This window comes from Erpetoichthys calabaricus, chromosome 1 (assembly GCF_900747795.2).
Source record: "Erpetoichthys calabaricus chromosome 1, fErpCal1.3, whole genome shotgun sequence".
Taxonomy (NCBI): Eukaryota; Metazoa; Chordata; class Cladistia; order Polypteriformes; family Polypteridae; genus Erpetoichthys; species Erpetoichthys calabaricus.
In genome coordinates this window covers 160,166,964-160,194,556 of record NC_041394.2, presented here as the reverse complement: position 1 = coordinate 160,194,556, position 27,593 = coordinate 160,166,964, and the positions used below count along the sequence as shown (strand labels likewise).

The 27,593-nt window shown below is 37.4% G+C and overlaps 1 protein-coding gene across 4 annotated transcripts; it reads left to right on the top strand.

Annotated features, from left to right (window-relative positions):
- On the top strand, positions 1-26,928 carry mrps18b (mitochondrial ribosomal protein S18B). 4 transcript variants are annotated; one of them, XM_028808063.2, is made up of 8 exons: positions 1,339-1,495; positions 4,608-4,746; positions 8,270-8,367; positions 12,049-12,117; positions 12,736-12,802; positions 16,717-16,776; positions 24,636-24,698; positions 24,841-24,985. In XM_028808063.2, the coding sequence occupies exons 1-7, from the start codon at positions 1,412-1,414 to the stop codon at positions 24,674-24,676; spliced, it is 558 nt and encodes a 185-aa protein (XP_028663896.1). In that variant the 5' UTR covers positions 1,339-1,411; the 3' UTR covers positions 24,677-24,698; positions 24,841-24,985. The 4 variants fall into 4 exon arrangements, with proteins under 4 accessions (XP_028663888.1, XP_028663896.1, XP_028663879.1 ...); XM_028808055.2 differs by lacking the exons at positions 1,339-1,495; positions 24,636-24,698 and adding an exon at positions 1-96 and having other exon boundaries at positions 24,841-26,928; XM_028808046.2 differs by lacking the exon at positions 24,636-24,698 and having other exon boundaries at positions 24,841-26,928.
- The last annotated feature ends 665 nt before the right edge of the window (positions 26,929-27,593 follow it).

Below are 27,593 nucleotides of genomic sequence, written 5' to 3'. Positions count from 1 at the left end.
TGTAAATAATCAGTGTCAATATTGTGACATGAACACAGTACAGTGAAGTTCTTACTTGCATGTGCTAATCAAAAACCCATGGCAGTGCCACGATTAGTAAGTATATCTAACTTGTCTCAAAGCCTGTCTTCCTAATGTGAAATAGATAAGCTATACAATCATGCACTTTGTTGCATTTTATTTACATTATTAGTTACTTTAAATTGTATCCTAGTTTTCTTGTAAATGTCTTGAAATGGGGACCTCCGTGAAAGGTGCCATATAAAAATATTGTTTGGCAAATTTACTGTTTAACTTACATGTGCAATTCCTCTTAAAACGAGTGATAATTAAACATAACTAGGATTCATAATAACTGTTTCTTGTCATTAGGGACATCTTTAACCCATATAATACATTTATGCTATTTAATGAAAAACAATGTTGTATTTTTACAACTCATATTCAGTTATTCCTCATTATAAGTCTTTGTGAGAAAGTACGTGACTACAGAAAAAGAGTTATCCTCACACCAATTGAATAATCAATTTGCAAATGTTTCAGGGAGTATACTGCTGCAAAGGGGGGCAGTTTTAACGAGGATTAATTTGTAAATCTTGACGGTGTTCTCAAACAACTAACGTAAAACCATAAACCGTGATGGTTGGGATACAATACTGTAAAGCCAAGAATTGTTATCGGAATTTTGGGAACGACGCACTAGCTGGAATGAAGTTTTTTTTCTCTCGAACCAAAACACAATTTTCAAACAGATGGAAACACGTAGCACTTCGTTCTATTAATATTCATCCATAAATAATGCCACATAAACCATTTCAGAATCATGATGGAACTTATTCCGGTAGTTATGCGTTGTCTCTCTTTGAAATGTGTAAAGTGAATGCGCCCAGAGGAAAAACAAACACAAACACAAACACACACACACACACACACACACACACACACACACACACGCAGTGTGTAGAATGTGCAAACTTCACTCCGACAGTCCCCAGATCGAGGTTATTAACTAGTCTCGTTTTTAAGCCGTTCTCTCCATAAAGATGCAATGGCTAGTTTTCCTAGTGCAAGGGTCTGGAATATGCAACTACAGTACCTAAGGACAATTAAAAAAGGAGATAACTTAAGAGGGCGTGGCAATTTACGGTCCTGAAACAATTCCCTGTCGAGGAGAGCACCAGAAAAGCCGAAAGTGTCTATCAATGCGTCTTGGTGTCCTTTTTGCAAAAAAAAAAAAAAAAAAAACCCACGGTCACTATAAGATCTGCAATACCTACTCGATTTGTGCTTAGTGACACCCACATATATTTCCTGGCAAAGCTTCTTCTTCTTCTCGCGATACGTCAAAATAGTCTAGAGCAACTATAATCACGTGGTTTATTTGACCTTTACCCTATCTTAGGATGTCAAAATGGCGGCTCGCTTGCATAGCGTGTTAAGACTGGGGTCGACTGTTTCGTCTGGTGTCTTATTCAACATCTTTCGTGCAGAACAGGTAAAACTATACCGCTTTTTATAGTTATAAGTATGGAAAGTAACCGGAGAATTTTTTGTGTCATCTGCCCTGGGGCAACATAATGCAGTAACAGTGTCACAAGGATAACTGAAGCGGTCTTTTTAAATACCCGAAGGATACGCGGTGTACACTTTTTGTACTTGACTTTAAGTCAAACTTAAACTTGAGTTTAAGTCTGATCGTTTTGTCTCACGGTTATATGTTCTAATCCCAGTTCTGCTGAGTCTTGACGGTCGCTGTAAAATAACTGTAATCTTCATTCGGGATCCAAATTTGTTCACCATAATGTTAAAGGTCCTTTTCCTCTGAATGGTAAAATTTACGGAACAAATAAATGTACAGTGCAGCTACTCACAGATCTGCTTGGTAGACATGTGCATGGCTTTATATGTGCAAATTTGTTTGACATCTACACCTAACAATATACAAGCAAATGGCATCATCGCCTCTTTTTTGGGCTAAGGGTATGATTATTTAAAGGTTTATGAAACAAATTGATAATGGTATTACTTGTATAAAAGAATACAGTAAAACTTTTAGCGGTGCTTTAAGTTGTTTTCTTGCAACTGGCAACTTAATACTTGCCAGTGTTTTGGTGATATTATGTAGTGAAAAATGATGTAATATTGCATTTGTTATTCCTCACTGCCCCTTTACCGAATATTTTAAGGTGTAGAGGATTATTCTAATTAGATGGTACTATTTTTATATGAAATCATTTTACACCTGTACTAATCCCAAATCTACATGACTCTTTATGTGGGATTGATATGTTCTTCCTGTAGGTACATGGGGTTTTCCTGTTGGTAGTGGGTACTTTGGTTTTTCACCAATATACAAAAACATTCTTATTGGCAGTTCTAAATAGGGCCTGTATGAATGAGTGTAACTGCATACTTGAGTGTGCAGTTTGATGATGGTGGTACCCAGTCCAGGGTCATCTTCCACATTGCAACCAGTGCCATTGGGACAGATGCTAGCTTTCTGTCAGACTGAATTAGATGAAGCAGGTTAGAAAACTGGTCAATGAGTATTTGGTGGTTATTTTAACACCCTACTTCTTGTGTCCTGTTAAATAATTTAGGTTTTTCTCAAGCTACATTTCTTGGTGTAATAGATGTTGGTCTTCTAAACTATACAGATCTTAAGTGTTTTTCCCTGACCTTAATCTTAGCAAGACTGACAATGAAAGGAGGTTAATTTTATTTTGAAATAATTTGCATGGCATTATATAATTTTATTGCTCACTACATATTTGTCTGTATTACATTTAGATGCATGGTTCAAGCTTTTTGCAGAATGTAATAAATATACATTATATTTTGTATGTGTAAAATTAAGAAATTCTTACATTTTTGTTTTGTAAAATGTATTTATATATGTTACTGATTATGTTTATGGTAAACTGCACAGTATTTAGTCAAATATACAGTGGGGCAAAAAGTATTGTCAGCCACCAATTGTGCAAGTTCTCCCACTTAAAAAGATGAGAGAGGCCTGTAATTTTCATCATAGGTATACCTCAACTATTAGAGACAAAATGAGAAAAAAAAATCCAGAAAATCACATTGTCTGATTTTAAAGAATTTATTTGCAAATTATGGTGGAAAAAAAGTATTTGGTCAATAACAAAAGTTCATCTCAATACTTTGTTATATACCCTTTGTTGGCAATGACAGAGGTCATACGTTTTCTGTAAGTCTTCACAAGGTTTTCACACACTGTTGCTGGTATTTTGGCCCATTCCTCCATGCAGATCTCCTCTAGAGCAGTGATGTTTTGGGGCTGTCGCTGGGCAACACTGACTTTCAACTCCCTCCAAAGATTTTCTATGGGGTTGAGATCTGGAGACTGGCTAGGCCACTCCAGGACCTTGAAATGCTTCTTACGAAGCCACTCCTTCGTTACCCGGGCGGTGTGTTTGGGATCATTGTCATGCTGAAAGACCCAGCCATGTTTCATCTTCAATGCCCTTGCTGATGGAAGGAGGTTTTCACTCAAAATCTGACAATACATGGCCCCATTCATTCTTTCCTTTACACGATCAGTCGTCCTGGTCCCTTTGCAGAAAAACAGCCCCAAAGCATGATGTTTCCACCCCCATGCTTTACAGTAGGTATGGTGTTCTTTGGATGCAACTCAGCATTCTTTCTCCTCCAAACACGACGAGTAGAGTTTTTACCAAAAAGTTCTATTTTGGTTTCATCTGACCATATGACATTCTCCCAATCCTCTTCTGGATCATCCAAATGCTCTCTAACAAACTTCAGACGGGCCTGCACATGTACTGGCTTAAGCAGGGGGACACGTCTGGCACTGCAGAATTTGAGTCCCTAGCGGCGTAGTGTGTTACTGATGGTAGCCTTTGTTACTTTGGTCCGAGCTCTCTGCAGGTCATTCACTAGGTACCCCCGTGTGGTTCTGGGATTTTTGCTCACCGTTCTTGTGATAATTTTGACCCCACGGGGTGAGATCTTGTGTGGAGTCCCAGATCGAGGGAGATTATCAGTGGTCTTGTATGTCTTCCATTTTCTAATAATTGCTCCCACAGTTGATTTCTTCACACCAAGCTGCTTACCTATTGCAGATTCAGTCTTCCCAGCCTGGTGCAGGTCTACAATTTTGTTTCTGGTGTCCTTTGACAGCTCTTTGGTCTTGGTCATAGTGGAGTTTGGAGTGTGACTGTTTGAGGTTGTGGACAGGTGTCTTTTATATTGATAACAAGTTCAAATAGGTGCCATTAATACAGGTAACGAGTGGAGGGCAGAGGAGCCTCTTACAGAAAAAGTTACAGGTCTGTGAGAGCCAGAAATCTTGCTTGTTTGTAGGTGACCAAATACTTATTTTCCACCATAATTTGCAAATAAATTCTTTAAAATCAGACAATGTGATTTTCTGGATTTTTTTTTTCTCATTTTGTCTCTCATAGTTGAGGTATACCTATGATGAAAATTACAGGCCTCTCTCATCTTTTTAAGTGGGAGAACTTGCACAATTGGTGGCTGACTAAATACTTTTTTGCCCCACTGTATTTGGAAATATATAGTTAAGATTTCTAATCTTTATATGTGGTTTTTTTTTTTTTTTTCAGCTTCCTTTCCAGACTTGGCATAAGAGTTTGCATCTTGTTAAGCCCATTTCAAGCTTATTTTGCACATCAGCTGACAAAAGTCCTTTTGACAATACTGAGCGTTACAAGGAGAAGCCCTGGGAATACTTTGAAAGTGAAGGTATTTAATACATTTTTTTAAAGCATTAGTATGTTTTGCTTGGTGGGGGGGAAATGGGACAGACTTGATTGACACTGTGTTCAGAATATTTCACCATTAATAGTGCAGCATTGTAATAGTCAAAATTAATGTAATTATTCAATTTAATCTCCAAGTTTCAACTGTGAGAAACTTGTAACTTTCAGATAACTAAGATGTTACTGTGCTTCTCCAGTATCTACATGCTCCATGTACTAAGCAGGAACCAAGCAAACTATGTTTGTTTCCAGGGTTTATCCAGGGACTTTGAGAAAAAAAAACATTGTGGATATAAATTGGGAACCAGCCCACTTACAGGTACTAGTGGAAGAATTTAGATAATGTTTATTTTCAACAGATGTTTGCTTATCTAATAGGTTTCAATTGATATGAAGAAGTACAGAAACATCAGGATTTATTCAACATTTGTGACGATGAGTTATAAATTACATGTTCTCAATGGCAAAGTCTTTAGCTGAAAATTAGGTCAGTTTAAGCTAAATACTTTATGTAAAATAAAAAAAAGCAAAACTGCTGGACAAGATTGAATCTCTTTTACATCCTCTTAAGCTTGAAAATTAGTTTGCACCTGAATTTTTAACTATTATTTTTTGTACAAGGCCATTGTAATGCAAAAGGTTAAACGGCCATGTTAAATTATTATTAACAGAGCAAAAGGCACTCCTCCTAATTTCTGTGAAATGAGTATATGCACATTCATAAACAATACAGAAATGTTAATCAAGTTCAGAGATGTGGTGCTGAAGCCTATCACTTGCAAAGTAGAGGGAAGCCGTGAACAAGATTCCAGCATGTCTTTTGGCATGCTCACTACACTTGCTTATAGGGGGTTAATGTAGTTTAACCAGTTAAACCAACACACACATCTTTAGGATTTGGAACTATAAATGGAATATGAAAGAAGCCTTACATAGACAAAGTTTCCTTTTGCTGTGAGTTAGCAGTGCTAACCAATGTGTCACCTTGCAGTCCATCTTTCAACATGTAATATTTTTAATTTAATTTTATTATTTATTACAAACTAGGTTGGCTTCGCCCCCTGCTTGCTTCGCTTGCCAACCCCCGTTTTTGTTTTTCCAGATACACACGTTTAAGAGTTTTGTTTCTTTGAATTGTTGCTATTTCATTAGTTTCACTTTTATTTCTGAACCTCTGTAAAAACAATATTTGGAATCTTTCGAGTCCCAGTGTGCTGAATCTATTAAATGAGGTCCGTGAGATGTGTTTAATGACTTTGTACCAATCATTCAGGATAGGTTTCTCTGTTTAGAATTTCAGCACAGACAAAACAGTCCACATCATCAGTAGTTAATAATGTTTTTTGCAAAGTAACCGATAAATGCATGTGAGGTAAACTTCGTTTTTGAAATTCTCTTGACTTAAACTTCAAAGCCTTACAATATTTACATACTTCTAACATATCACCTGTGTCCATATATTCGATCTCTATTCGACATTTCGTTATTTCTCCGAGTAATAATTTCTCTTTCTTTGCGCTAAAGCAATGTTTACTTTCTTTGTTTTGACACTGTCGTTGTTTTCTGCTTTCATATTCTGTATCTTGCTCTGCTTGTGTTTCGTGCCTACGTTTTTTTTGAAGCTTTTGAATTCCAGTTTTCATTATCTCCAACCTGCTCTCCATGTGTTTGACCCCCTTTTTAACCTCTGTATGACGTTTTACTTTGTTTTCTACTCGGTCTTTTATTTCTGACCTCGCTTTATCCTGCTTTTGTTTCAATGACACCTGGTCTGTGGTGATTATATTTTCCCTTTTTCGAGTAATAATTTCCATTTGTTTGCGATCTTGTGATCTTTACTGTACTGTCAATAATGCATCACTGTAATGTGATTCACCTATGCTGTATAGCTTGGACGTGTGAGGATGATGTATGTTTAATACGGAGCGTTCGCCCGTGTCACTCTGGGGCCCCCCACTGTTAATATTTTTGTATCTCGGTCACTCGAGCTCTTTCGTTTTGAACCCGTGCCTGCTTTGCCTCCGCAGTTTGAGACGCGCATTGTAGGCGTCTACGTTCATTATATCTGTCCATGCGGGCTCATTGTTGTAGCTGTGTTAGTTGTTGAGCTGTTTGGTTTTGGAGCCGAGACAGTTTTGCTTCCGCGGTTTCAGACGCGTGTCCGTACTATCTCGGGTTTGATGTGTGAACCTTTGTTGACTCCGTAGTGTGTCCCGTTTTACTCTGGGGCGGGGCGTTGACTCCTCTTGTTTTACTATGTCTCCTGCGTCCATGGGCATGTACCTGCTTCCATATTACTTCTCTCCCGTTTCACTCTGGGGCGGGGGGCTTTGTGTGGCGTCTGCGTGTCGTTCGTAGTCTCTCCCGTTTCACTCTGGGGCGGGGGGGGCTTTGTGTGGCGCCTGCGCACGTTTGTGGTCTCTCCCGTTTCACTCTGGGGCGGGGGAGGGGCTTTGTGTGGCGCCTGCACACGTTCGTAGTCTCTCCTGTTTCACTCTGGGGAGGGGGGCTTTGTGTGGCGCCTGCGCACTATGTCTCCTGCGTCCACGGGCATGTACCTGCTTCCATATCCGGTTTACCATTCTCGGTTAGTAATATGGATTAACAAAGTCTGGACTTAGATGAAATACATTTATATATAATTTATTAGCTACATAAACACCATGCTAATATCTAGCTCTAACTATGCCCCCAACCAATGCAGTGGTCTGTGTTGTGCCTGAATAATCAACTCTGTTCTCCTAACTTGGGGCCGTATGTGCTGTATACAGTATAGGTTGGAGGTGAGTTCTGGCCACACAAATTACACCTACAGAGCTACTCATCCCTAGCTGGTGGCACCATTCAGACACTGGTATGTAGATCTGTAGTCTTGTCCTGCGTCATTCTTGTGTCATTTTCCCCCTGGCATCAAACACCAATGATATGTGCTTAAATTTCTCAAGAGAAACAACATTTTGGTTTCCTTAAGGATTTTAAGTATTAAATAAACTAGGGGGCTATGCCCCCTGCTCGCCCACCCCCTCAAGGGGCTTGCTACGCTCCAGCCACTTTGCATCTCTGCCGCGCGCATTGTGAAGGCGGGGGGATTTGGGGGGGCTAAAAGCGCGCTAAGGAGATGCGAACAGATCAGCTGCTGACTTTCTGATGCTGCTGCTGAGCAGTGGGTTCTGCTTGTCGCACTGCACGTCGATCATTTAAAAGCATGTACAGCAGCTGTCCTTTTGTCTCACTGCCTTGTCTCGCGTGACGTTAAAAGTGTCTCTCGCGGGATGTCAAAGTGTCTTCCGAGAAGATCACATTTCGAACCAAGATTTCTTTATTATAATAGAGAGATATTTTTATTGTCAAAGTATCTATAATTAAAAAAATATATATTGCTCTCTGAGTAACCAAAATAGAGCAAATAATTAAATTTGATTTTTGAAAGGAATATGTCAAGTGTTTGCAAAAAGAGTATGTTTTCTTATTTTTTTTAATTTTTAAAAAAAAATTTTTTCTTTTAGAATATACAGAAAAATATGGTAACCGTCCAATTTGGGCTGATTATCGGAGAAACCATAAGGGTGGAATCCCACCCCAGAAGACACGTAAAACTTGTATTGTGAGTATGAGTAGAAAGGTTGTTTTCTGTAATTTATGAATTATTTTTAGTTCTTGGCCGATTTACTGTGTATTTGTTAATAAGTGAATCATAGCTATACAATTTCAAGACAAAGACTGGGAACCCTTTGAAATTACATGGATTTTTGTATTAATTACTCATATCAACTAAGGTACACAACAACCAAAATCTTCTTAAACTTAAAACACACAAGCAGTTTTAATTGCTTTAATTACAAAAATTGTTCTTCTGACACAGAAATACAGGAAATTCCAATGGCTTCACAAACATTTTCTTGCAACTGTATTATGAGACCCTTGTGTCAAAGCCTGTACTTATCTTTAGATGTGTAAATTTATTCTTACTAACACAGACACATTTTCAGTGTAACTTCAATTCAGTAGTTTACATTGACCAGAGAAAAATAAAACTTGCAAGCATGATGGTACAGTACCAATTATTTGAAAAGAGTAAGTGGGAGTTCAGAGATCAATAAATTCACCAGATTGGAAAAATTCTATTTAGTTATCATAGCACAAACTTGAAAAGGCTTACATATGCAGGTTTGTACTAGCTTTAAATCAGATGTATAAAGTTAATGTCAGTGAAAAAGTATTAATCTGTTTTATCCAGTACAGTAGAACCTCTGGTCACGAACGTTTCCGAACACGTACAAATTGGGTTACGATCAAAAAGTTTGCCAAAATTTTGCATCTGTTCATGACCACACACTCTGGTGGCGAACAAAAACACTGGTGGCCAGTTTCCCTACGCGCGTTCGTACGCGCCAATGATTCGCCATTCTCCGTTTCCCATTTTCTTTTGTTTGCGTATACAGGGCCAAACAAAGCAGCTGATGTTGCAAAAGGAGTTACAATATTAACCATGCAGAGGCCTCAAGTGCTGGAAGAGGTGGAAAAACTGTTGCTAGTGTGGTTGCACGAGAAGCAACTTGCAGGGGATAGCGTAAGCGAGGCGATCATATGTGAGAAAGCCAGGAAGATTCATGGCGATTTGCTGAAAAAAAATCCTTCTTCTAGTGGCGCAGGTGAGGAATTTAAAGCCAGTAGAGGATGGCCTGAAAAGTTTCGCAAGAGAAGTGGCATTTAATTTTTTTCCCCTGTGCTTAAAACTCATTTATAAAAAAAAAAAAAAAAAAAAAGTGTTTACAGCGAGCAGTTTGCAAGGGTCTAGCGCGAACTCTTACAATGTTAGTTTTTTCTGTTGTTCAAGGTTTTCTTAGTGTTATTCAATGTTTTTACATTTAGTTTACTATCACACTGTGCTTTCTATTGTATAATTAACTATTTTTGTGCTTAAAAAATATATATATTTGCATACAGTTCATACGGTCTGGAACGGATTAATTGTATTTACATACAATCTTATGGGGAAATTACGTTTTGGAATGAATTACGGTCGTGACCAGAGGTACCACTGTGTACGGAAGTGAGTGATTTTAACTTGCCCATCCCCAAGAATGGCAGTGTAATGTAGGAAAAAGGAGAGATTTTTTTAACTTTGGTTTATTATCAGTTTTGCCTTCAGCAATGCCAGTAATTTATTAATTTGGTAAGGCTCTTATTTTATTTTATTTTTTTTAACCTTTCTCTGTTGTAGGAGGCAGGTCTCTGGCCATTAGATTTGTATCAAGGTAACTGATGCACACTTATTTTAAAGAACAAAATAATAGTTTGTTGATAAACCCAAGGATTATAGAAATATAATAACTGTATAATAAATATAGAAGACAGACATGCAGCTCCAAAGAAGCTGGCTGTTTACTGGCTCTTTAGAGTTCTAATTAATCTTGGTACAGATAAACAGTTTTATGATACCAAGCCTATAAAGGTGACGTCCAAAGTTGTGTGGACTTGTTGCTGCTGTTACTGTGTTGAAGTGGAGGACTCTTCTTTCGTTTCAATTGATTCTTCCCCTTTGCCATGTGGTCCTTTGTATATGGTGTGGGTCATTTTCTCAGCTAGGTTATTTGCTGTGTCCTCTGCAACATCATAGGGAAAAGGGTTACTCTTTGGCACAAGAGTTTAGATGCTGAAGTTTCCTTCTTGAGGTAATGGCTGCTTCTTAGACTGAGCTTAGTCACTGGCACAGAGAGTGCCTTGGCAGAATGGATCTCAACTTTCAGCTCCCCAAAGATAGAACATCTCATCAGCTTTTTGTTTTCAAAAACTTGAAGCAGTTTCAAAGATTAATGTGGCTTTGTAAGGAAGGCATAACCTCTGATGATTGGATTAAAATCCTTTTCAGTTAAAGAACTAGTGCCTGTTCATTGGTGCGTTATTTTGTCCATTGAAGTTGTCAGTTGAATTATAGCTTTTTGTTTGAACTTTGGCACCTCCATGTGTCGAGGAGTCTGCAGGAATGTCAATTCAAACCTGATTTACACTTTACTGCCAGGTGAAGTATAGGCTGATGCTGGACTGATACTGTAAGAGCTGGAGTTAAGCCTTTTTTCTCAGGAATGCTGATTGGAGGTTTGCAGCTGGATTCCTGCATCCCTGTTAAATCTGCTGTTGTAACAGACCTTGTGTGCTACTACAAAGTTTAGAAGAACTTTGTCCTACTTCAGGGAGAGGAATAAGCATAAGCTACATGAAAGTAGCAAAAATGTAGACACCAAAATGCTTTATATTATCTGTTATTACTTTTTCTACTCTTCAGTCACTTTGTTGAGGTTTCTTTTTCTTATCCATCTAAAGAACTTGCTTCCAGAACTTTACTGGCTAATGACTTTACTGAGGCAAATGACAAATGAATTGTCTTTTTACAGTTCCCCCAACACCTGACAAGCACACATTATAAAGGTTTCTCATGGCACAAAGAGTAGATTATTTGTGCCCCCTGTAATAGTACCAGATGCAGTGTTGACACAGTGTGACTACCAGGTTCTCAGCATCAAGCATCTGGTTTATCAGAACAGCAGTACAGTTACCATGCCCTGTTAGTGAATTGAAAGTGCCTGTGGTATTTTAAGCAGACATACTCTGTCAGGCTTCAGAAAAAGGATTCATCCATCACCTCTGGCTTTTAAACATGAAATGCTGTCTGTGTACATCATGACACACTAAGTAAGATTTAGAATTGATTGTACAGGTTATTGGACTGTATACTTATGTAGTGAGTAGGGGCTGAGGTGGTGGCCTGTTAGTCTCTATGATTCAAGTGCAGTATGTATGAGGTTTTGTTCCCTCCCTGTACTTGCAGGTGGTCTGGCTATTTCAAAATGCAGTGCCCACCTACAAATACATATACATGCCCAGATCTTTACATTTTCAGACCAGTTTATAGAGAACAGCTATTGTATATGAAAGGCAGAGTTGTAAGCCCTGCTTTACTATTCAGATTTTAATGTTTTTGAAGGTTGCAGCTGTTCCTAAAAGATGTAATTGATATTTTATATAGTGTCTCTTGCAAGGGCATACAGTTATAAGGCCGTTCATAAATATATTTTTGTTGTGTTTTAACATATTTTTGATGTTCACTCTGAGAACAAACATTTGGAAAAAGATGGTATCCACATAATATGTAAAATTTGTAGTTGCCTGTTTTAAATTTAACCTTGTTATTTTCATTATGAGCTGGTTTGTTGTTTTTTTTTTTTTTGTTTTTTTTTTTTGAATAACATTACTTATTACTGTTTTTGAATGATTTTTTTTATAGAGAGGAAATAAAATCAGTGGCAACCCCTGTCCTGTATGCAGAGATCCAAAGATAATTGTGGACTACAGAGTGAGTGTTTATCAAAATAGAATTTTCAACAGCATTTTTATGTTTCAGTAAATGATATTTAAACTTATTATACTTATAAAGACTCTAAACATTTTTTGTATTAAACTAGTGGCTGTTGCAGGTATAAATCAGCATGTTAATTTCAAGAGTTTTAGTACCTAGTCTGTATTTAGTGTTTTATTCCATTACTACTGTTTCATCATCATTTTTTTTTTTTTTTAATATTTTTATTTTATTAATTTTCATTGTAATCATTCCATACAAACAGATCAATTTATAACCCAACAAATTTGAAGACTAATCAAACCCCACCCCTGAGTCATTATTAATATGCTTTTTCTGGTTTGGGATGTGGTGGCAAAACATCAAGCTGAACATATGAGGCCAACCAATCCCTAGCAACTTCTTCCAGTTGCTCCTGGGGGACTTTCAGATGCCTTCATGCTAGTGGAGAGAGATGATCCCTCCAGCATTTCATGGGTCTGCCATTTCAGTATTAAGTGAATGAGAGTAGTTGTTTGTATAAAAATCTTAAAAAATTATAACATGCATATTAAAAGTATTTTAAAGTTGATAATATAGTCTGCTTTCTCTTGGTGTTTTTTTTTTTATATATAGAATATCAAGCTTTTAGATCAGTTTATCAGCAGTCACACAGGAGTAGTACATGATACAACCAAAACTGGTACGTATAATTTTCTTGAAAAATTAAATCTTTTGCTTGTTCTTTTGGTAGAAAATAATGCAACATTGTGTCTTATCACTTGCATGCATTTAGTACTGTTTCATCTCGTTTTGCATCTACTTTTCCTGGTGACAGTTGAGAGAATGACAAAGTTGAAAAGACTAATCTTAGTTTCTGGTTTCCAGTTCCTTTTTGGAAATTTCCACTGCCATTAAGCTAACTAAAAAATGGTAAGTCTTCCTCTGGGCTATCATGCCATGAACTTGGATTTAAAACACATGATTTTAATTCTTTCTGTGCCACATTCTACTCTAAACTGTTCCAGTACATGCTTGCTATCACATGGAGGGCAAGAGGACAACATCTTCTGCAAATAACAAAGATGGTACCCTCCTGTCAAGTGAGGTTTATGAACAGAAGTGTTAACACATTTTGCACTTTGCAGTGATCTTTACATACTTTAAATATATTAAAACTTTGTGCCAAATATGACGTTTATTTTGTTCCACGAACACTTAATGACACATAATAGTAGTGATCCCTGTAACCCAACCTAATGTAGCATCTCATACAAGTTACCTTGAGGTATTTACTTAGTTTACAAAGCATATCTTTGTGTATCTGATGTTCAGTTTTCAGCTGTAGTCTCAGTTTACATGCACAGGTGTTCCCAGCCAAACTGGGGTTATGGATACTCTGGTCATTGAAGTACGCCCTTGTGCTTAAATAAAGCACTATTCCAGCCTGTCAGTCTCAAGGCAGTGTTCTCACCTTCATCACCTTTAAAGCAACAATATAAGTGCTTCCATCATTTTCAGAGAGATCGTAACCTGATTAGTGGCCTTGCTGTTTAGTGAGGTTTTTAACCCCTGCAGTGATCCTTTTCCCAGCCACAGAAATGGACACAACTCTGCCAAATCTTCCAGCACCCACTAGGATGAGGATAACTTTTCATCATCCTTATTAATCACAACCTGAAACGCATCCTACACATCTTTTCTGAATTGACAAACTGTTTGCTCCAAACTCCTCTCATGCCCAAGTGCTTTACTTTGACCGCTTCAGACAGTACCTTTTCAGTTTGATAATGCATTAAAGTCAAATATTAAAACCCTTCTGCTGTGTTATTACAAATGGCCAATCTTTTAATTTTTTGATTTTATTTGAGGAAAAGAACATTCCATACAATCATGTCAAACTTAACAAACCATAATTCAACCCCACCTGAGAGAAGTATGGAGAGCAACAGCATGAGCAAACCTTTAAAAATAACAAAATGGAGAATGTTCTCTTCCCCAATATAAATGCTTATTCTAAGATTTGATTAATTCGATCTTGTCGTATTTTTAAAAAGTTTTGGACAGATCCTCTAAGTAAGAATACATTTTTTCCAATTTTAAATAGTATCACTAAACCACTGACTTATAATAGGTGGGCTGGGATTCTTGCAATTGAGAAAGATGGGTCTTTTTACTAGTAGTATGGTAATGGCAATTATAGTTGGTTTGTCCTTCTCCACTTTAAGCCCATCTGGGAGTACATCAAACATAGCTGTTTAGGAGTAATCGTGACACCAAGGCTGTCTGGTAGGCATTCAAAGCTACAAGTCCATCATTCCCCTATGACCACACATATGAAATATGGTTATGACTCTTGTATTAAGGACAATTTATTTTTTGGTACAGAAATCGTTTAACATTTCAACATTTCAACACAATAAAGGCACCCATCCCGGCATTGGTTACTCTGTAACAACTCTCAGCTCACTTTCACAACTTTGGTTTATTTTGAACAAAACGGTTCTTGAAGCTATGGATGAGATCCCTGCTCTGATTACACTGGGCAGGCAACTTAAAGGCTCACTTGTAGACTGATCACACTACAATGTAATACATGCTCTGAAACTGTTGGAATGGAGAGTTCAGAAGAGTTTCAAAAATGCCAGATTTCACAACGGGAGTTGTAGGGAAGTGGACTTTGACAGCAGAAGAGCTGCTCTGTGTTTGAGCTCGCCATCTCACTAGTGTCACATCAAAATTCTGCTAAAACTGGGACCAAAGATTTTAATACCAGTAAAGGAATGCAAAGTGGAAAATGTAAATTCAATGAGCAACAGGTGGGGTCAGGGCCTGTTTGCATTTGGCTTTTCATTTTTGCATCCTCATTGCTGTTCAGGGTGAAAACGAATATCCGAACAGGGACTTTGTGATTGATTTATCCATTTTGAGTTTTTCTTTAAATTTTGTCACATATGTACAGCAAACCTACTGGAAAAGAAAATACAAAGGAAATATTGAATTTTCATTTTAGCAGTTATTACACATGTCATGAAGAAAAGCAAATCTAATGTGGGGATTGCATTTTTATTTTAATCATGACACACTAAGACAGGTATGGAAAATGAAATGACAAAAGAGTAATTTTATTTTTAAAAATTTCACAAATGACTGATGTGTGTGGAAAATGAAATTGCAAATGGTGTTATTGAATTTTAAATTTTTTCTGCATCCTTACGTGTAGACTTTGAAAAATAAATGGCAAAAGAGAGATTGCATTTTCCTTTTATAATAATTTTCATTTCTCTTTCTGGGAAGGTCTACAGGACAGTAGTGAGACCAGCTATGTTATATGGGTTGGAGATGGTAGCACTGACCAGAAAGCAGGAGATAGAGCTGGAGGTAGCAGAGTTAAAGATGCTGAGATTTGCACTGGGTGTGACGAGGATGGATAGGATTAGAAATGAGTACATTAGAGGGTCAGCCCTAGTTGGACGGTTGGGAGACAAAGTCAGAGAGGCGAGATTGCGTTGATTTGGACATGTGCAGAGGAGAGATGCTGGGTATATTGGGAAAAGGATGCTAAGGATAGAGCTGTCAGAGAAGGGAAAAAGAAGAAGGCCTAAGAGAAGTTTTATGAATGTGGTGAGAGAGGACATGCAGTTGATGGGTGTAACAGAACAAGATGCAGAGGGCAGAAAGATATGGAAGAAGATGATCTGCTGTGGCAACCCCTAATGGGAGCAGCCGAAAGAAGAAGAAGAAGAAGAATTTTCATTTCTGTTTCTGCAGAAAATATCTACCATAATACTGTTTTATATCTATAATAATTAATACAATGTGTCTCTCCTTACTTGTGTCTGGAAATAACTATGTAAGCAGGAAGCAGTAAGTTGCTTTGGGATTTTGCCAACTGCAACAAGATTTTTCACCATGATAAAGATATGAGGAAAATATAAAGGGGGGTGTTTTAAAGATTCAAATAAATTTGAGTAAGTTGCATTGATTTGGCAGTGTGTTGTACTTGCTGTTAGACACCTCAAACAAAAAATAGTGTACACCTGCTTCAGTTATTTGATGGTGCATTTTGTATAAAAGGCTGTTCACTAAGTTTAAATGCTGAAGTTTAAGTTTTTTTTTTTCTTTTAATGAATTAGCTATCACATTCATGTTTTGGAATTTCTTCTTAGACATGAACATATTTTTTTATTTTATTTTTTTATTAATGCATCTATTTGGAATTTTATTTTTTACATGTTTTATTTTAAGTTATTTTATTTAATTTTAAAATTTTTATTTATGAGGCAAACGCTTGTGAATTTAATTGTAATAACCTGTATAATTTGCTTAAAACGTAATAGAAAATGTTACCAAACATCATTGTGGTATTTTGAGTGACATCTTATACTAGTGTTGTGTATTAACACAGAAGAACATACATTTTCAACTTTTCAAAGCTGAAAGCATCTCTAGAAGGAGACCTCAAAGCTTGAGGTAACAGAAATGGCTGACCTTAGGTGGACTCAAGTCCTAGTTACAGATATCCAGATACATGGTATCTGTTTCGGTGCATCCCTGCTTAGTAATTTTTTGATAGTTGTTGATGTGTGTTTTTTTTTTTTTTTTTCCCCATAATAGGATTATGCAGAAAACAGCAGAAATCCTTAGTAAAAGAAATTGAGAAAGCCAGAGGTCATGGTAAGTTTCCTTTTTGTCCTTTACCAATCACCTAAAGTTTATCCAGAAGAATATACAGTGATGGTTGTCAATATTGTATTTCACCTTTGAACTTTACGTATATCAAGAATAATATCTTCAGAAATACATGGGCATATTTTTGATTATTAAAATATTTTAATAGGATGTCAAAATCACACAATAAAAAAGATCTCTATTCAACTTGCATGTGGTCTTTTTAACAGAAAAACGTTAAAATAAAATCCAAATGTATGGAGTAAGATCATTGTCAAAAATAACTTTAAATTTGAATCAAATTTTATATTTCACACGTGTCAATTACACTTGTGCTTCTTAATGTTTTGTTTGCTTCTGGAAATTATGCTTCTAAAAAATCATCTTGCTTCTGAAAATTATGAGTACAGTTCTCAAGCATGAACAAACAGTCAAAAAGACATCATTGGATACATGAGGCATTCTCTATTGAAGAAGAACAATTGATTTTTGTTACTACACATGTGCCACAAAGGTGGAAAAATTGAGTTATTTTTGACAGAGATCCTACTCCATGTATACGAACAAAAGCTTTGGTCATCGGTTTTGCTGCCGCCATGGTACTACATGTTTGTGAGGTCTGGAGTTTTCCCTAGTAGCGTTTAGTAAATGTCCGTGGGCTGTCAGTCCAGGCTGTGACGCTAATCCATCACAGGGGTACGTCATTGGACCTTCTATTTATTTCACATGTGAGTCTTCGGGAGGACTGGCGTAAGGCCACAGAGATATGGGGAGAATGTGACCATTTCATGAGAGCCTGAAGGTATTCGCTTCCAGGCAGTTTCGTATTCACGCAACCAGTGCAAAGCAGTTACTTATTCAGCATTAAGAACCAGTCAAAATATTCTGCAGCATAAAAAGATATTAACGTGTGTCACTATAATGGGCCCTCTATCTGAAAAAAAGAAATAGATAGATAGAAATAGGTTTTCTTCTTGATCGGATAGAAAGGAGTTGCATCAAGTTGGACTAACGTTATTTTCAAAGTTTTGCGACAAGACAGGTGCCAATGTTAAATGTTAGTTCAGTTTTGCCCAGCTCAATGACAAACTTGGCACACTGTCCCATCCAATAAGTAAGATGTACTCTGATGTTTAATGGGCACAGTAAAGAGTTGGGTGATGTTGGGCAGCCCTCATTTTTCATGGCTTTGTGACAAGGCAGATGCCTTTGTTATATATGAGTTAGGTACATGGGTCAAATTGACAGGCAAAGCTGGCACATTCCCATATCTAGTGAATGGAATTGGGCTACACTAGTTTTGAGAAAAGAAAGATGCCTTTGTTGAGTTGCAGTTGAACTTTCGGTATATGGGTCAAAAGGACAGTCAAATTTGTCATATTCCCATATATCTAATGAACAGATTTCAATGTGATATTTGACTGGCTTTATACAGGGTTGTATGCTGTTGACCCACTCTAATTTTCAGAGAAAATTGAATACCTTTGTTAAAGTGCAGTCGAGTTTTGCTGACCCAGAGCGGGTTATGTGGGTCAGACTGACGGGAAAACTTGGCAATGAAGGAAATTAACTGTGATAATTAATGGGCACTGTAAAACATTAAATGGTGTTGGACCACCCTAGTTGTCACATTTTTTTGAAAAAATGCAGATGCCTTTGTTAAGTTGCAGCTGAGATTTGCACAGACCAATGTGAGTACCTGGTTCAAACTGACTAGCAAATTTGTCACATTCCCATTTTTAATGACTAGGATTAACTTTGATGTTTAACAAATGGTGTAGAGCGTTGTGCAGTATTTTGCCACTCTTATTTTAAGCTTTGTGACAAGATTCCTTTTTTATGTTGCAGTTGAGATGCTCAGATACCATTTGTTAAGGGCTAAATGGCACTGGACCACCCTAATTTTAATAACTTTGTGACGAGATGGATGCATTTTTAAAATTTCAGTTGAGTTTTCCGTCAGCCCAACATAGTTACATGGGTCGTACAGACTGGCAAAGTTGGCACACTGTAATCTGATGGGTGAGATTTATGTGATATCTAATTGGCACAGACAACAGAAAAGAAAAGTGCTTTATGCTTTCCAGGATAGGCTCCACATTCCCTGTGACTCTGCCTCTGCTCAGGAAAAAATGGGTTTAGAAATTGGATGAATGCATAAACAAATACGCAAATAAATAAAAAAATGAAAATAAAAGTATTGTGAAATGTGACATTAAATAATAAGAACATGAAATACAAGTATAAATAATGATATAGGTGACAAAATATGCCTTTTGTTCCTTATTCCTTTATGTCAGTCAGTCAGTCAGTTATTTTATTATTAACTCAAAATCTGTGACAGAGTGCTGAAATCCGAAGACTGGGAACCTTCCACAATATGTCTCTCTCCTCTACACGTATAACAGACATTTGGATGCTTGGCTAAGACGTTATGTAAAGTTTAAAACGCACCACCATTAATTTGCTAATTTCATGTTCTCACTTTTTATTGTTAATCGCATGTTGTCATTGTTTAATTAATTTCATTTTGACGGTTATGAAGCATGATCGCTCTCAAAAATAACTCCATCTTTCTACCTTTGTGGCACATGCATAGTAACAAATATCGATTGTTTCTTCCTCTATAGCAAATGTTTTGTGCATTCAATGACATATTTTTGGCAGTTTGTTCACACTTGAGAATTGGACTCATAATTTTTAGAAGTGTAATTGACATGTGTGAAATGTAATTTTGGCTTAAATTATTAAGAGTTATTTTTGACAGCGACGTTACTCCATATGAATAGTATTATACGCACCCTTTTTTTAATACTTGGTTGTACAACCATTTCCAAATTCTTCTTCCAGTCCTCTATAAACTTCTTGTATCTTTCTACAGGTAGTTTCTATTGACACTATGTCTAGTTCTAGTTTTAAACTAGACTAAGATCAGTATTCATTGCTGGCAGGTTTAACACAGCCAGTTTTTTTGTTCCTTTTTTTACCATTTGTTTGTGTTTTGGGTCATTGGAAGACCAAAGATCTTTAACCCATACCTAGTTTTCTGACACTGGGTAGCGTATAATGCTCTATAATAGCTTAGTAAGCCTCTTATGTCATGATTCCTTTAATATGTTTAAGACCTCCAGCACCAGAGGCAGCAAAGCAACCCCACTGCATTTTGAAATCTCCACCGTATTTAACTGTAGGTTGGCTGCATTGTTCTTGCATAATTTTTGTAACCTATAAAAAGATTAGTCATCTGAAACTTCTTCGTCAAAGAAGTTGAATGGTGATTTTGGTTTCTCTAGTAGGTTTTGGACAAAGATTATTGTTGCTCTTTTATTTTAATGTTCTTTAATGGTCATTGTTCTGCTTGAATACCCATGACCTTCAACCCATACCTAGATTAGTGTGCAGCATATGGTAGAGCTAAAACTTCAGAATGGTCCAGGTAAGTTTTAAGCTCTTAGAGTGTTTTACATGCTGTTTTATCAACAGTTCTTTGATCGATTTTTTTTCTTCACACACCATGTCCTAATAGGTCCTTTACAGATCCAGGAGCAACAAAATTATGAACTTTGGAAGCAAGAATTCCAAGATTTCTGGAGAGTAACTTCTTTTGTAATTTTATGTTTGATCTCCAGCTGCTCTGCTGGCTTGGTTGTTGTCAGTTAAGATCAAGGAATGGAACTGACCTTTTTAAGATTTAAAGCCATGATTTACTGGTTAAATCATGTTGAAGGTGTTCATTGTCTGTCATGCTTGCTCACTTGTGCCCTAGCATATTCCATTCACATATTGAATGATTTTTCCTAAAGTGGGCAGAAAAGATGCTCAGAGACTGAAGAAAATCACTGTGTATATGTGTGTGTTGCTTTTGTTTGTTTTGATTTTCTCTCATGTCAAAAAATTAGGTTTTTTTTTTATACACTTTCAGATCTATTCAGTCCATTTGGGTGTATCTTATTATAGTCCGTAGACCTTGGTGGTGGATATTAAACTCAAGGTGACAAATAATTCAGTTCTCAGTAGATCATGGATGTTGGCCCATATAGTATATTGAAGTGTTTTACTAAAGTTATTCTTATACAAACTTTTATATATGACACACCTAATATATTCTTTAATGCATGGATTATAAGAATATATTATACAGTGCATCCAGAAAGTATTCACAGCGCATCACTTTTTCCACATTTTGTTATGTTACAGCCTTATTCCAAAATGGATTAAAATTTTTTTTTTCCTCCGAATTCTACACACAACACCCCATAATGACAATGTGAAAAACGTTTACTTGAGGTTTTTGCAAATTTATTAAAAATAAAAAACTGAGGAATCACATGTACATAAGTATTCACAGCCTTTGCTCAATACTTTGTCGATGCACCTTTGGCAGCAATTACAGCCTCAAGTCTTTTTGAATATGATGCCACAAGCTTGGCACACCTATCCTTGGCCAGTTTCATCCATTCCTCTTTGCAGCACCTCTCAAGCTCCATCAGGTTGGATGGGAAGCGTCGGTGCACAGCCATTTTAAGATCTCTCCAGAGATGTTCAATCGGATTCAAGTCTGGGCTCTGGCTGGGCCACTCAAGGACATTCACAGAGTTGTCCTGAAGCAACTCCTTTGATATCTTGGCTGTGTGCTTAGGGTCGTTGTCCTGCTGAAAGATGAACCGTCGCTCCAGTCTGAGGTCAAGAGTGCTCTGGAGCAGGTTTTCATCCAGGATGTCTCTGTACATTGCTGCAGTCATCTTTCCCTTTATCCTGACTAGTCACCCAGTTCCTGCCGCTGAAAAACATCCCCACAGCATGATGCTACCACCACAATGCTTCACTGTAGGGATGTTATTGGCCTGTTGATGAGCGGTGCCTGGTTTCCTCCAAACGTGACGCCTGGCATTCACACCAAAGAGTTCAATCTTTGTCTCATCAGACCAGAGAATTTTCTTTCTCATGGTCTGAGAGTCCTTCAGGTGCCTTTTGGCAAACTCCAGGCGGGTTGCCATGTGCCTTTTACTAAGGAGTGGCTTCCATCTGGCCACTCTACCATACAGGCCTGATTGGTGGATTGCTGCAGAGATGGTTGTCCTTCTGGAGGTTCTCCTCTCTCCACAGAGGACCCCTGGAGCTCTGACAGAGTGACCTTTGGGTTCTCGGTCACCTCCCGGACTAAGCCCCTTCTCCCCCGATCGCTCAGTTTAGATGGCCGGCCAGCTCTAGGAAGAGTCCTGGTGGTTTCGAACTTCTTCCACTTACAGATGATGGAGGCCACTGTGCTCATTGGGACCTTCAAAGCAGCAGAGATTTTTCTGTAACCTTCCCCAGATTTGTGCCACAAGACAATCCTGTCTCGGAGGTCTACAGACAATTCCTTTGACTTCATGCTTGGTTTGTGCTCTGACATGAACTGTCAACTGTGGGACCTTATATAGACAGGTGTGTGCCTTTCCAAATCACGTCCAATCAACTGAATTTACCACAGGTGGTCTCCAGTTAAGCTGCAGAAACATCTCAAGGATGATCAGGGGAAACAGGATGCACCTGAGCTCAATTTTGAGCTTCATGGCAAAGGCTGTGAATACTTATGTACATGTGCTTTCTCAGTTTTTTTTTATTTTTAATAAATTTGCAAAAACCTCAAGTAAACTTTTTCACATTGTCAGTATGGGGTGTTGTGTGTAGAATTCTGAGGAAAAAAATGAATTTAATCAATTTTGGAATAAGGCTGTAACATAACAAAAAGTGGAAACAGTGATGCACTGTGAATACTTTCCGGATGCACTGTATGTGTTCGCAAACATTGTATAGATTTTAGCTTTGTTATTTATGTGACATTGGAGTAAATAAAAATGCCTGTACGTTTTAGCAGGTGATTCTAAATTCACTGCCATGAGAATATAGTTCTTTCCAGTAAAACTAATTTTGAATAATTCAAAAGGGTGCCAATAATTGTGTCATGGCATGTGTACAGTTTTATCCCATTTCCACACTTATAACTTTTAATCGTTAAAATCCAGTACTACTCTGTATCAGACATATGTGTGTATATAGACTAAAGGTGTTTGGCTGTCCATTTTTTTCGGCTATATTATACTTGATTTACCTAAAATTCTGTACATGGACGATAATAACTTTGACCACAACTATACAAATTATATGAAAGTACATCTCTTTGCTTTAACAATGTTTATCTCCTAAAAGTGATTCAGAAATGCTCCATTTTGTTTTTCTCCCTATAAATGCATACTTGCACCAAATATTTTTTATTGATAAAATGCCTGCCTTATGCCTCTGCATGGAAGGTGTATTTGGAAAAAGGAATGAAGGAATTAAATTTTGCTTTAAATAATATTTATGTAATAAAGTATTACAGTATCCTAGTACCATTAGTGCTTGTGTGATACCTCATAGAACACTATGAAAACCATAGAATCAAGAACACTGCAAAACATAAATCATGAAACTGAAATGGTCTATGCTTCTGATGCAGTAGATAGGTTTTTTTATCTCTCCATTGCATATTGTTGTTGGTTCATTAATATCCTTATTAGACATTTTGAATGAGTCATATTAACTTCAAAATGCTTCTGTTCTTTACAGTATTTCAGTTCAATTTATTCTTATACGTTTATTGTAATTAGGAGAAAGGCTGAGAGTGCTTTTATAAATTGTAATAGGACAGAAGAAAAGTATAAATAAGCATGCATTTCTTTTTAAGTGTACTGTACATTAAGTACAGAGGACATATATACAGTATGTATGCTGTCTTGTCTGCATCAGAGAAATCTTGGTATAATATAAATCAGCCAACACATTCTACAAATTTGTTGGGAGATATTCCCATCTGGCTGTGTGTGAGAGAGAGAATGTGAGTGAATAAAAGGACTATTCAGCAATGTTTCCTGGTGAAAATAACCATCTGGGGGGTTTATAATCCTTTGGAGTAAGCAGGGTCACAGTATGGATAACCTAGGCCAGTTAGTCTATTTCTATGCCTTTAATTTAATATCCAAACCTGTTTATTGAAATTACGGCATTACAGGGACAGGACTGTCCATTAACCTGGATTCTGTTCATCCCTGCCACATTTATACAGGACCAGTTCACATTAGTCAGGCGGCCTGACAGGTGTAGCTTTTGGGATTAGGCAGGACACCCACATGGGTAAGGGACAGGATTTGTTTGCTCCATGCAAAATACTTCAAATTGGAATTTGAATTTGGGTGGTTGAAAGTCAAAAGTAAAGTCTGGTGAAATTTTGCAGTAATGCTGAAAAACATTTTTGTTTCTGTCTTATTAGCAGATATACAGCATTTCCAGCAAATACTTCACATGAAAGAGATACAAATTTACTGGCAATTTGCAAATCTTATTCCTGTCCACAAGGGAAATAAATTAATCTCTCTAATTTTAAGAGCAGTAAGCCTTAACGAAAAACAATGTAAAATAAGAAAAGTTTTCATCAGAAATGAAATGGATTACTTGTATGAAAATACAACCATAGAATGCCATCTCCCCACTATCCCAGATGTAAACATAAAAGTTTTAAATATGTAATCCACCAACCCCATCTTTTTTTATTCTCCTGCAATGGAAATTGGCTACAGCGTTTCATGCTACCCCCAAACACAGATACACTTGTTAAATATTTTGACTTTCAGGTCCTTTTCATGCCATCCTGTGCATTTTACTGTTTAATTAGGAGGGAGTATTTGTTTAAATATGTCCAAGTATTCTGTTGAGAAGGTTATTTTTGTTAGCTTTTGGGAAGTTATTTATATTAATGCTTAATTTTAATTTCTCTAAACTTCACCAAACCATGCAACTGGTGATAAGACAGTAATTTAAAGTAAATATCGTAACATGAATTTTAGGAGGAAGATTCTACCAAACAAATGTGTTACAGTGGTCTTAGGGTTGGCACACAAAAACAACAGGTATTTAAAGTTTCAGAAAAATCTTTTGGCTCAAAAGACTAATGCTGAAAATGAAAGTCCCTGGGATCAGCAGTAGATTTTAAAATTCTGTTGTGAGTTGGTTAGTTTTGAAATTTCATCTTCTGTGCTTTTGTTTTTTTAGGTCTAATTCCCTATCAAGTTCCTTTTGTGGAATTCAGGATTGAAAACTATACCAATCTGCATAGTGCCGTCAACAAAACTCCAAGTGCACCTGGAGTGAATGAGAGCACGTCGTGGTACTTTTGGTATGACTGGAATGAACCACCTGAGAAAGAAATTGCAAAGCTGCATAAAATCTACCATAAATACGTAAAGGATACGTCCAACTAGTGTACTCCTGTTGAAACATTGATGATTTCATGGGGCAAACTGTGCAGCCACTAAAATACGGTTTTGAATCCGTAAATTTTAAAGGACAATTTAAAAGAAATGTTCTTTTTGGATGCATATGTTATGGTTTTTCTCATTTGTACATAAATGCAAATATAGCACCAGTTTATCTTGGCTATTTTTTTTTTTTTGCATATGATGTAATTTTCTTTGCATTTTGCTGTTCCAGCAAAGTTTGTGTGGTAGTTTTTCACACAAAGTCAACTTTGAATTTGCTGAATTTGATTTTCTTTCGTATTTGAGATACTTGAATTTTATTTACTGCACATTCAGAAAATATTCAGACCCCTTCACTTTTTGTACATTTTATGTACCACATATGCTAAAATCATTTAAATTCCGCCATCAAGCAGCAATCAGTTCCTCAGCCAGGGAAAACAGAATATTAGAATTTTTTCAAGTTTTTTTTTTTTTTTTTTTTTTTTTAAGCAGTCAAAAAAATTGTGTATTCAGTCTCTGTACTCAATACATAGTTGAAGCATCTTGAAGCAGCAATTACAGCCTGGAGTCTTCTTCGGTATGACACGACAAGCTTTGCACCCCTGGATTTGGTGATTTTCTTCCATTCTTCTCTGCAGAATATCAAGTTATCTCAGGTTAGATAGAAGCTGTCGGGGGACAACTACATTCAGGTACCTCCAGAGATATTTCATTTTGTTCATGGCCAGAGCCTGGCTGTGCAACTGAAGAACATTCCCAGAGTTGTTTCTTGGCCGCTCCTGTGTTGTCTTTACTTTGTGCCTAGGGTCAGTTTCCTGTTGGAAAGGGTCCTTTCGGATGGAGTTCCGGAGTGCTTTGAGGCAGGTTTTCATTAAGTCTAACTCTTTGCTCTGTTCAGCTTTCCCTCAACCCTGACTTGTCTCCCAGTCTTAGTGACTGAAAACTACACAGCATGATGCAATGACAGAGAATGGTGGGATTGTTCAGGTGATGGCTAGTGCCTGGGTTTCTCCAGACATTTCAGTCAGAATTGTGGCAAAACAGTTCAATATTTGTTTCATTAGACCAGATAATGTTGTTTTTCACAGTGTGAAAAGTCTGTCTGTTTATATACCCTTTTTTGCAAACTCCGAGTGGGCTTTCATACTGTAGGTCTTTTACTAAAGTGAAGATTCTGCCATGCCACTCTACCATAAAGCCCAGATTGCTCAGGGTGTTGCAGTGTTGGTTGTTCTTCTGGTTCTATGGAGGTCAGCCAGAATGGCCACTGGGTTCTTGATCACCTCTCTTACCAATGCCTTTCTCCATGGATTGCTCAGTTTGGCTGGTTTGCCAGATCTAGAAAGAGTTGTAGCTGTTCGAAACGTATTCAAGTTAAGTATTGAGGCCACTGTGCTTTTGGAAATTCTTGTGTCCTTCCACATACTTGGGCTTCAACATAATTTTGTCTCTAAACTCTGCAGGCATTGGTTTTTGCTCGAATACACATTGCCAACTGTAAGAACCTTGCATAGACAGATGTCTGCATTTCGTATTTGCAATCAGTTGAATACTGTTGCGAATGTGATGCTTGTTTTTTTTAATTTCAATAAGTTTGCTGAAATTTATGAAATCCAGTTTTTGTTTTGTCATTGTGGGGTACAGAGTGTTTTTTGATTGGGGGGGGAAATAATTTTTAAAAAAAAATGCATAAACGTGAAGGGATCTGAATATTTCTGTACCTGCTTTTCCTACAAACCCAGTCTTTCATCACAGACATTTTTTAGTCAAGTCCAGTTTTACTTTGCTTCAGGGTCTGTCGTTCACTGTAATTTACCGTTGCTGCTCATTTTAATGTTTCAACACATCCAATGTTATTAAAGGATTTGCCCAAAGGGTTCATTTATTGCCAGCACTGATGCTTATTTAGTGTAGTGTGAACCTCAGATAGGTGCAAAATGGTGTCCTGTGGCAGATCAGGTCAAGCGTTGTGCAGTAGCTCACCCTGGGAGACGTGCGCGGACTGAGATGAATGTCCCATGTGTGCTTCATTGCAGATGGATCTAGACCAGAGTACACTGTTGGCATCACTAGAGTCTTCCTGGAACAATACAGCCACATGTTAAATGTTGCCCTATTGGAAATGTGTTTTTTAAAAAATGTGACTGGATTTTCACACCCTATTACCACCCAGTCAGAATGCTCTGAACAAGCTGCAGAAAAACGCTTTTGTTACTTTCTTGACTGCATCTTTTGCAACTGTGAACTCAATGAAGATCAGACACAAAGGTACGTGGTAGAATCATTTCTAAAAATGATCCAATGTCAGTCCATGGTGCTCAGTGTCCACCCAGTTCAAATTGTGAATGGTTTAAGGGCCCTTGTCATAATGGAGCCGTTACCTTTCTGGATCTATGGTCTGTGGCCTTGCCAGCAATCCATGGAGAGTAGCCAATTTGTGCAGGCAAAGCAGGGCGTAAGGTTAACCTATTCCTTGTTTCCTGTCCTCCTTGATGTTTTCCAACAGGGGAGAACACCCTTCTGCCACCATGCGTATGTCCACTG

Coding starts and splice junctions, on each gene's coding strand:
- mrps18b (XM_028808046.2), top strand. CDS start 1,412: ATGGCGGCTCGCTTGCATAGCGTGTTAAGACTGGGGTCGACTGTTTCG. Junction 4,747..8,269: donor GGAATACTTTGAAAGTGAAG/GTATTTAATACA, acceptor TTTTTCTTTTAG/AATATACAGAAAAATATGGT. Junction 16,777..24,840: donor TGAGAAAGCCAGAGGTCATG/GTAAGTTTCCTT, acceptor TTGTTTTTTTAG/GTCTAATTCCCTATCAAGTT.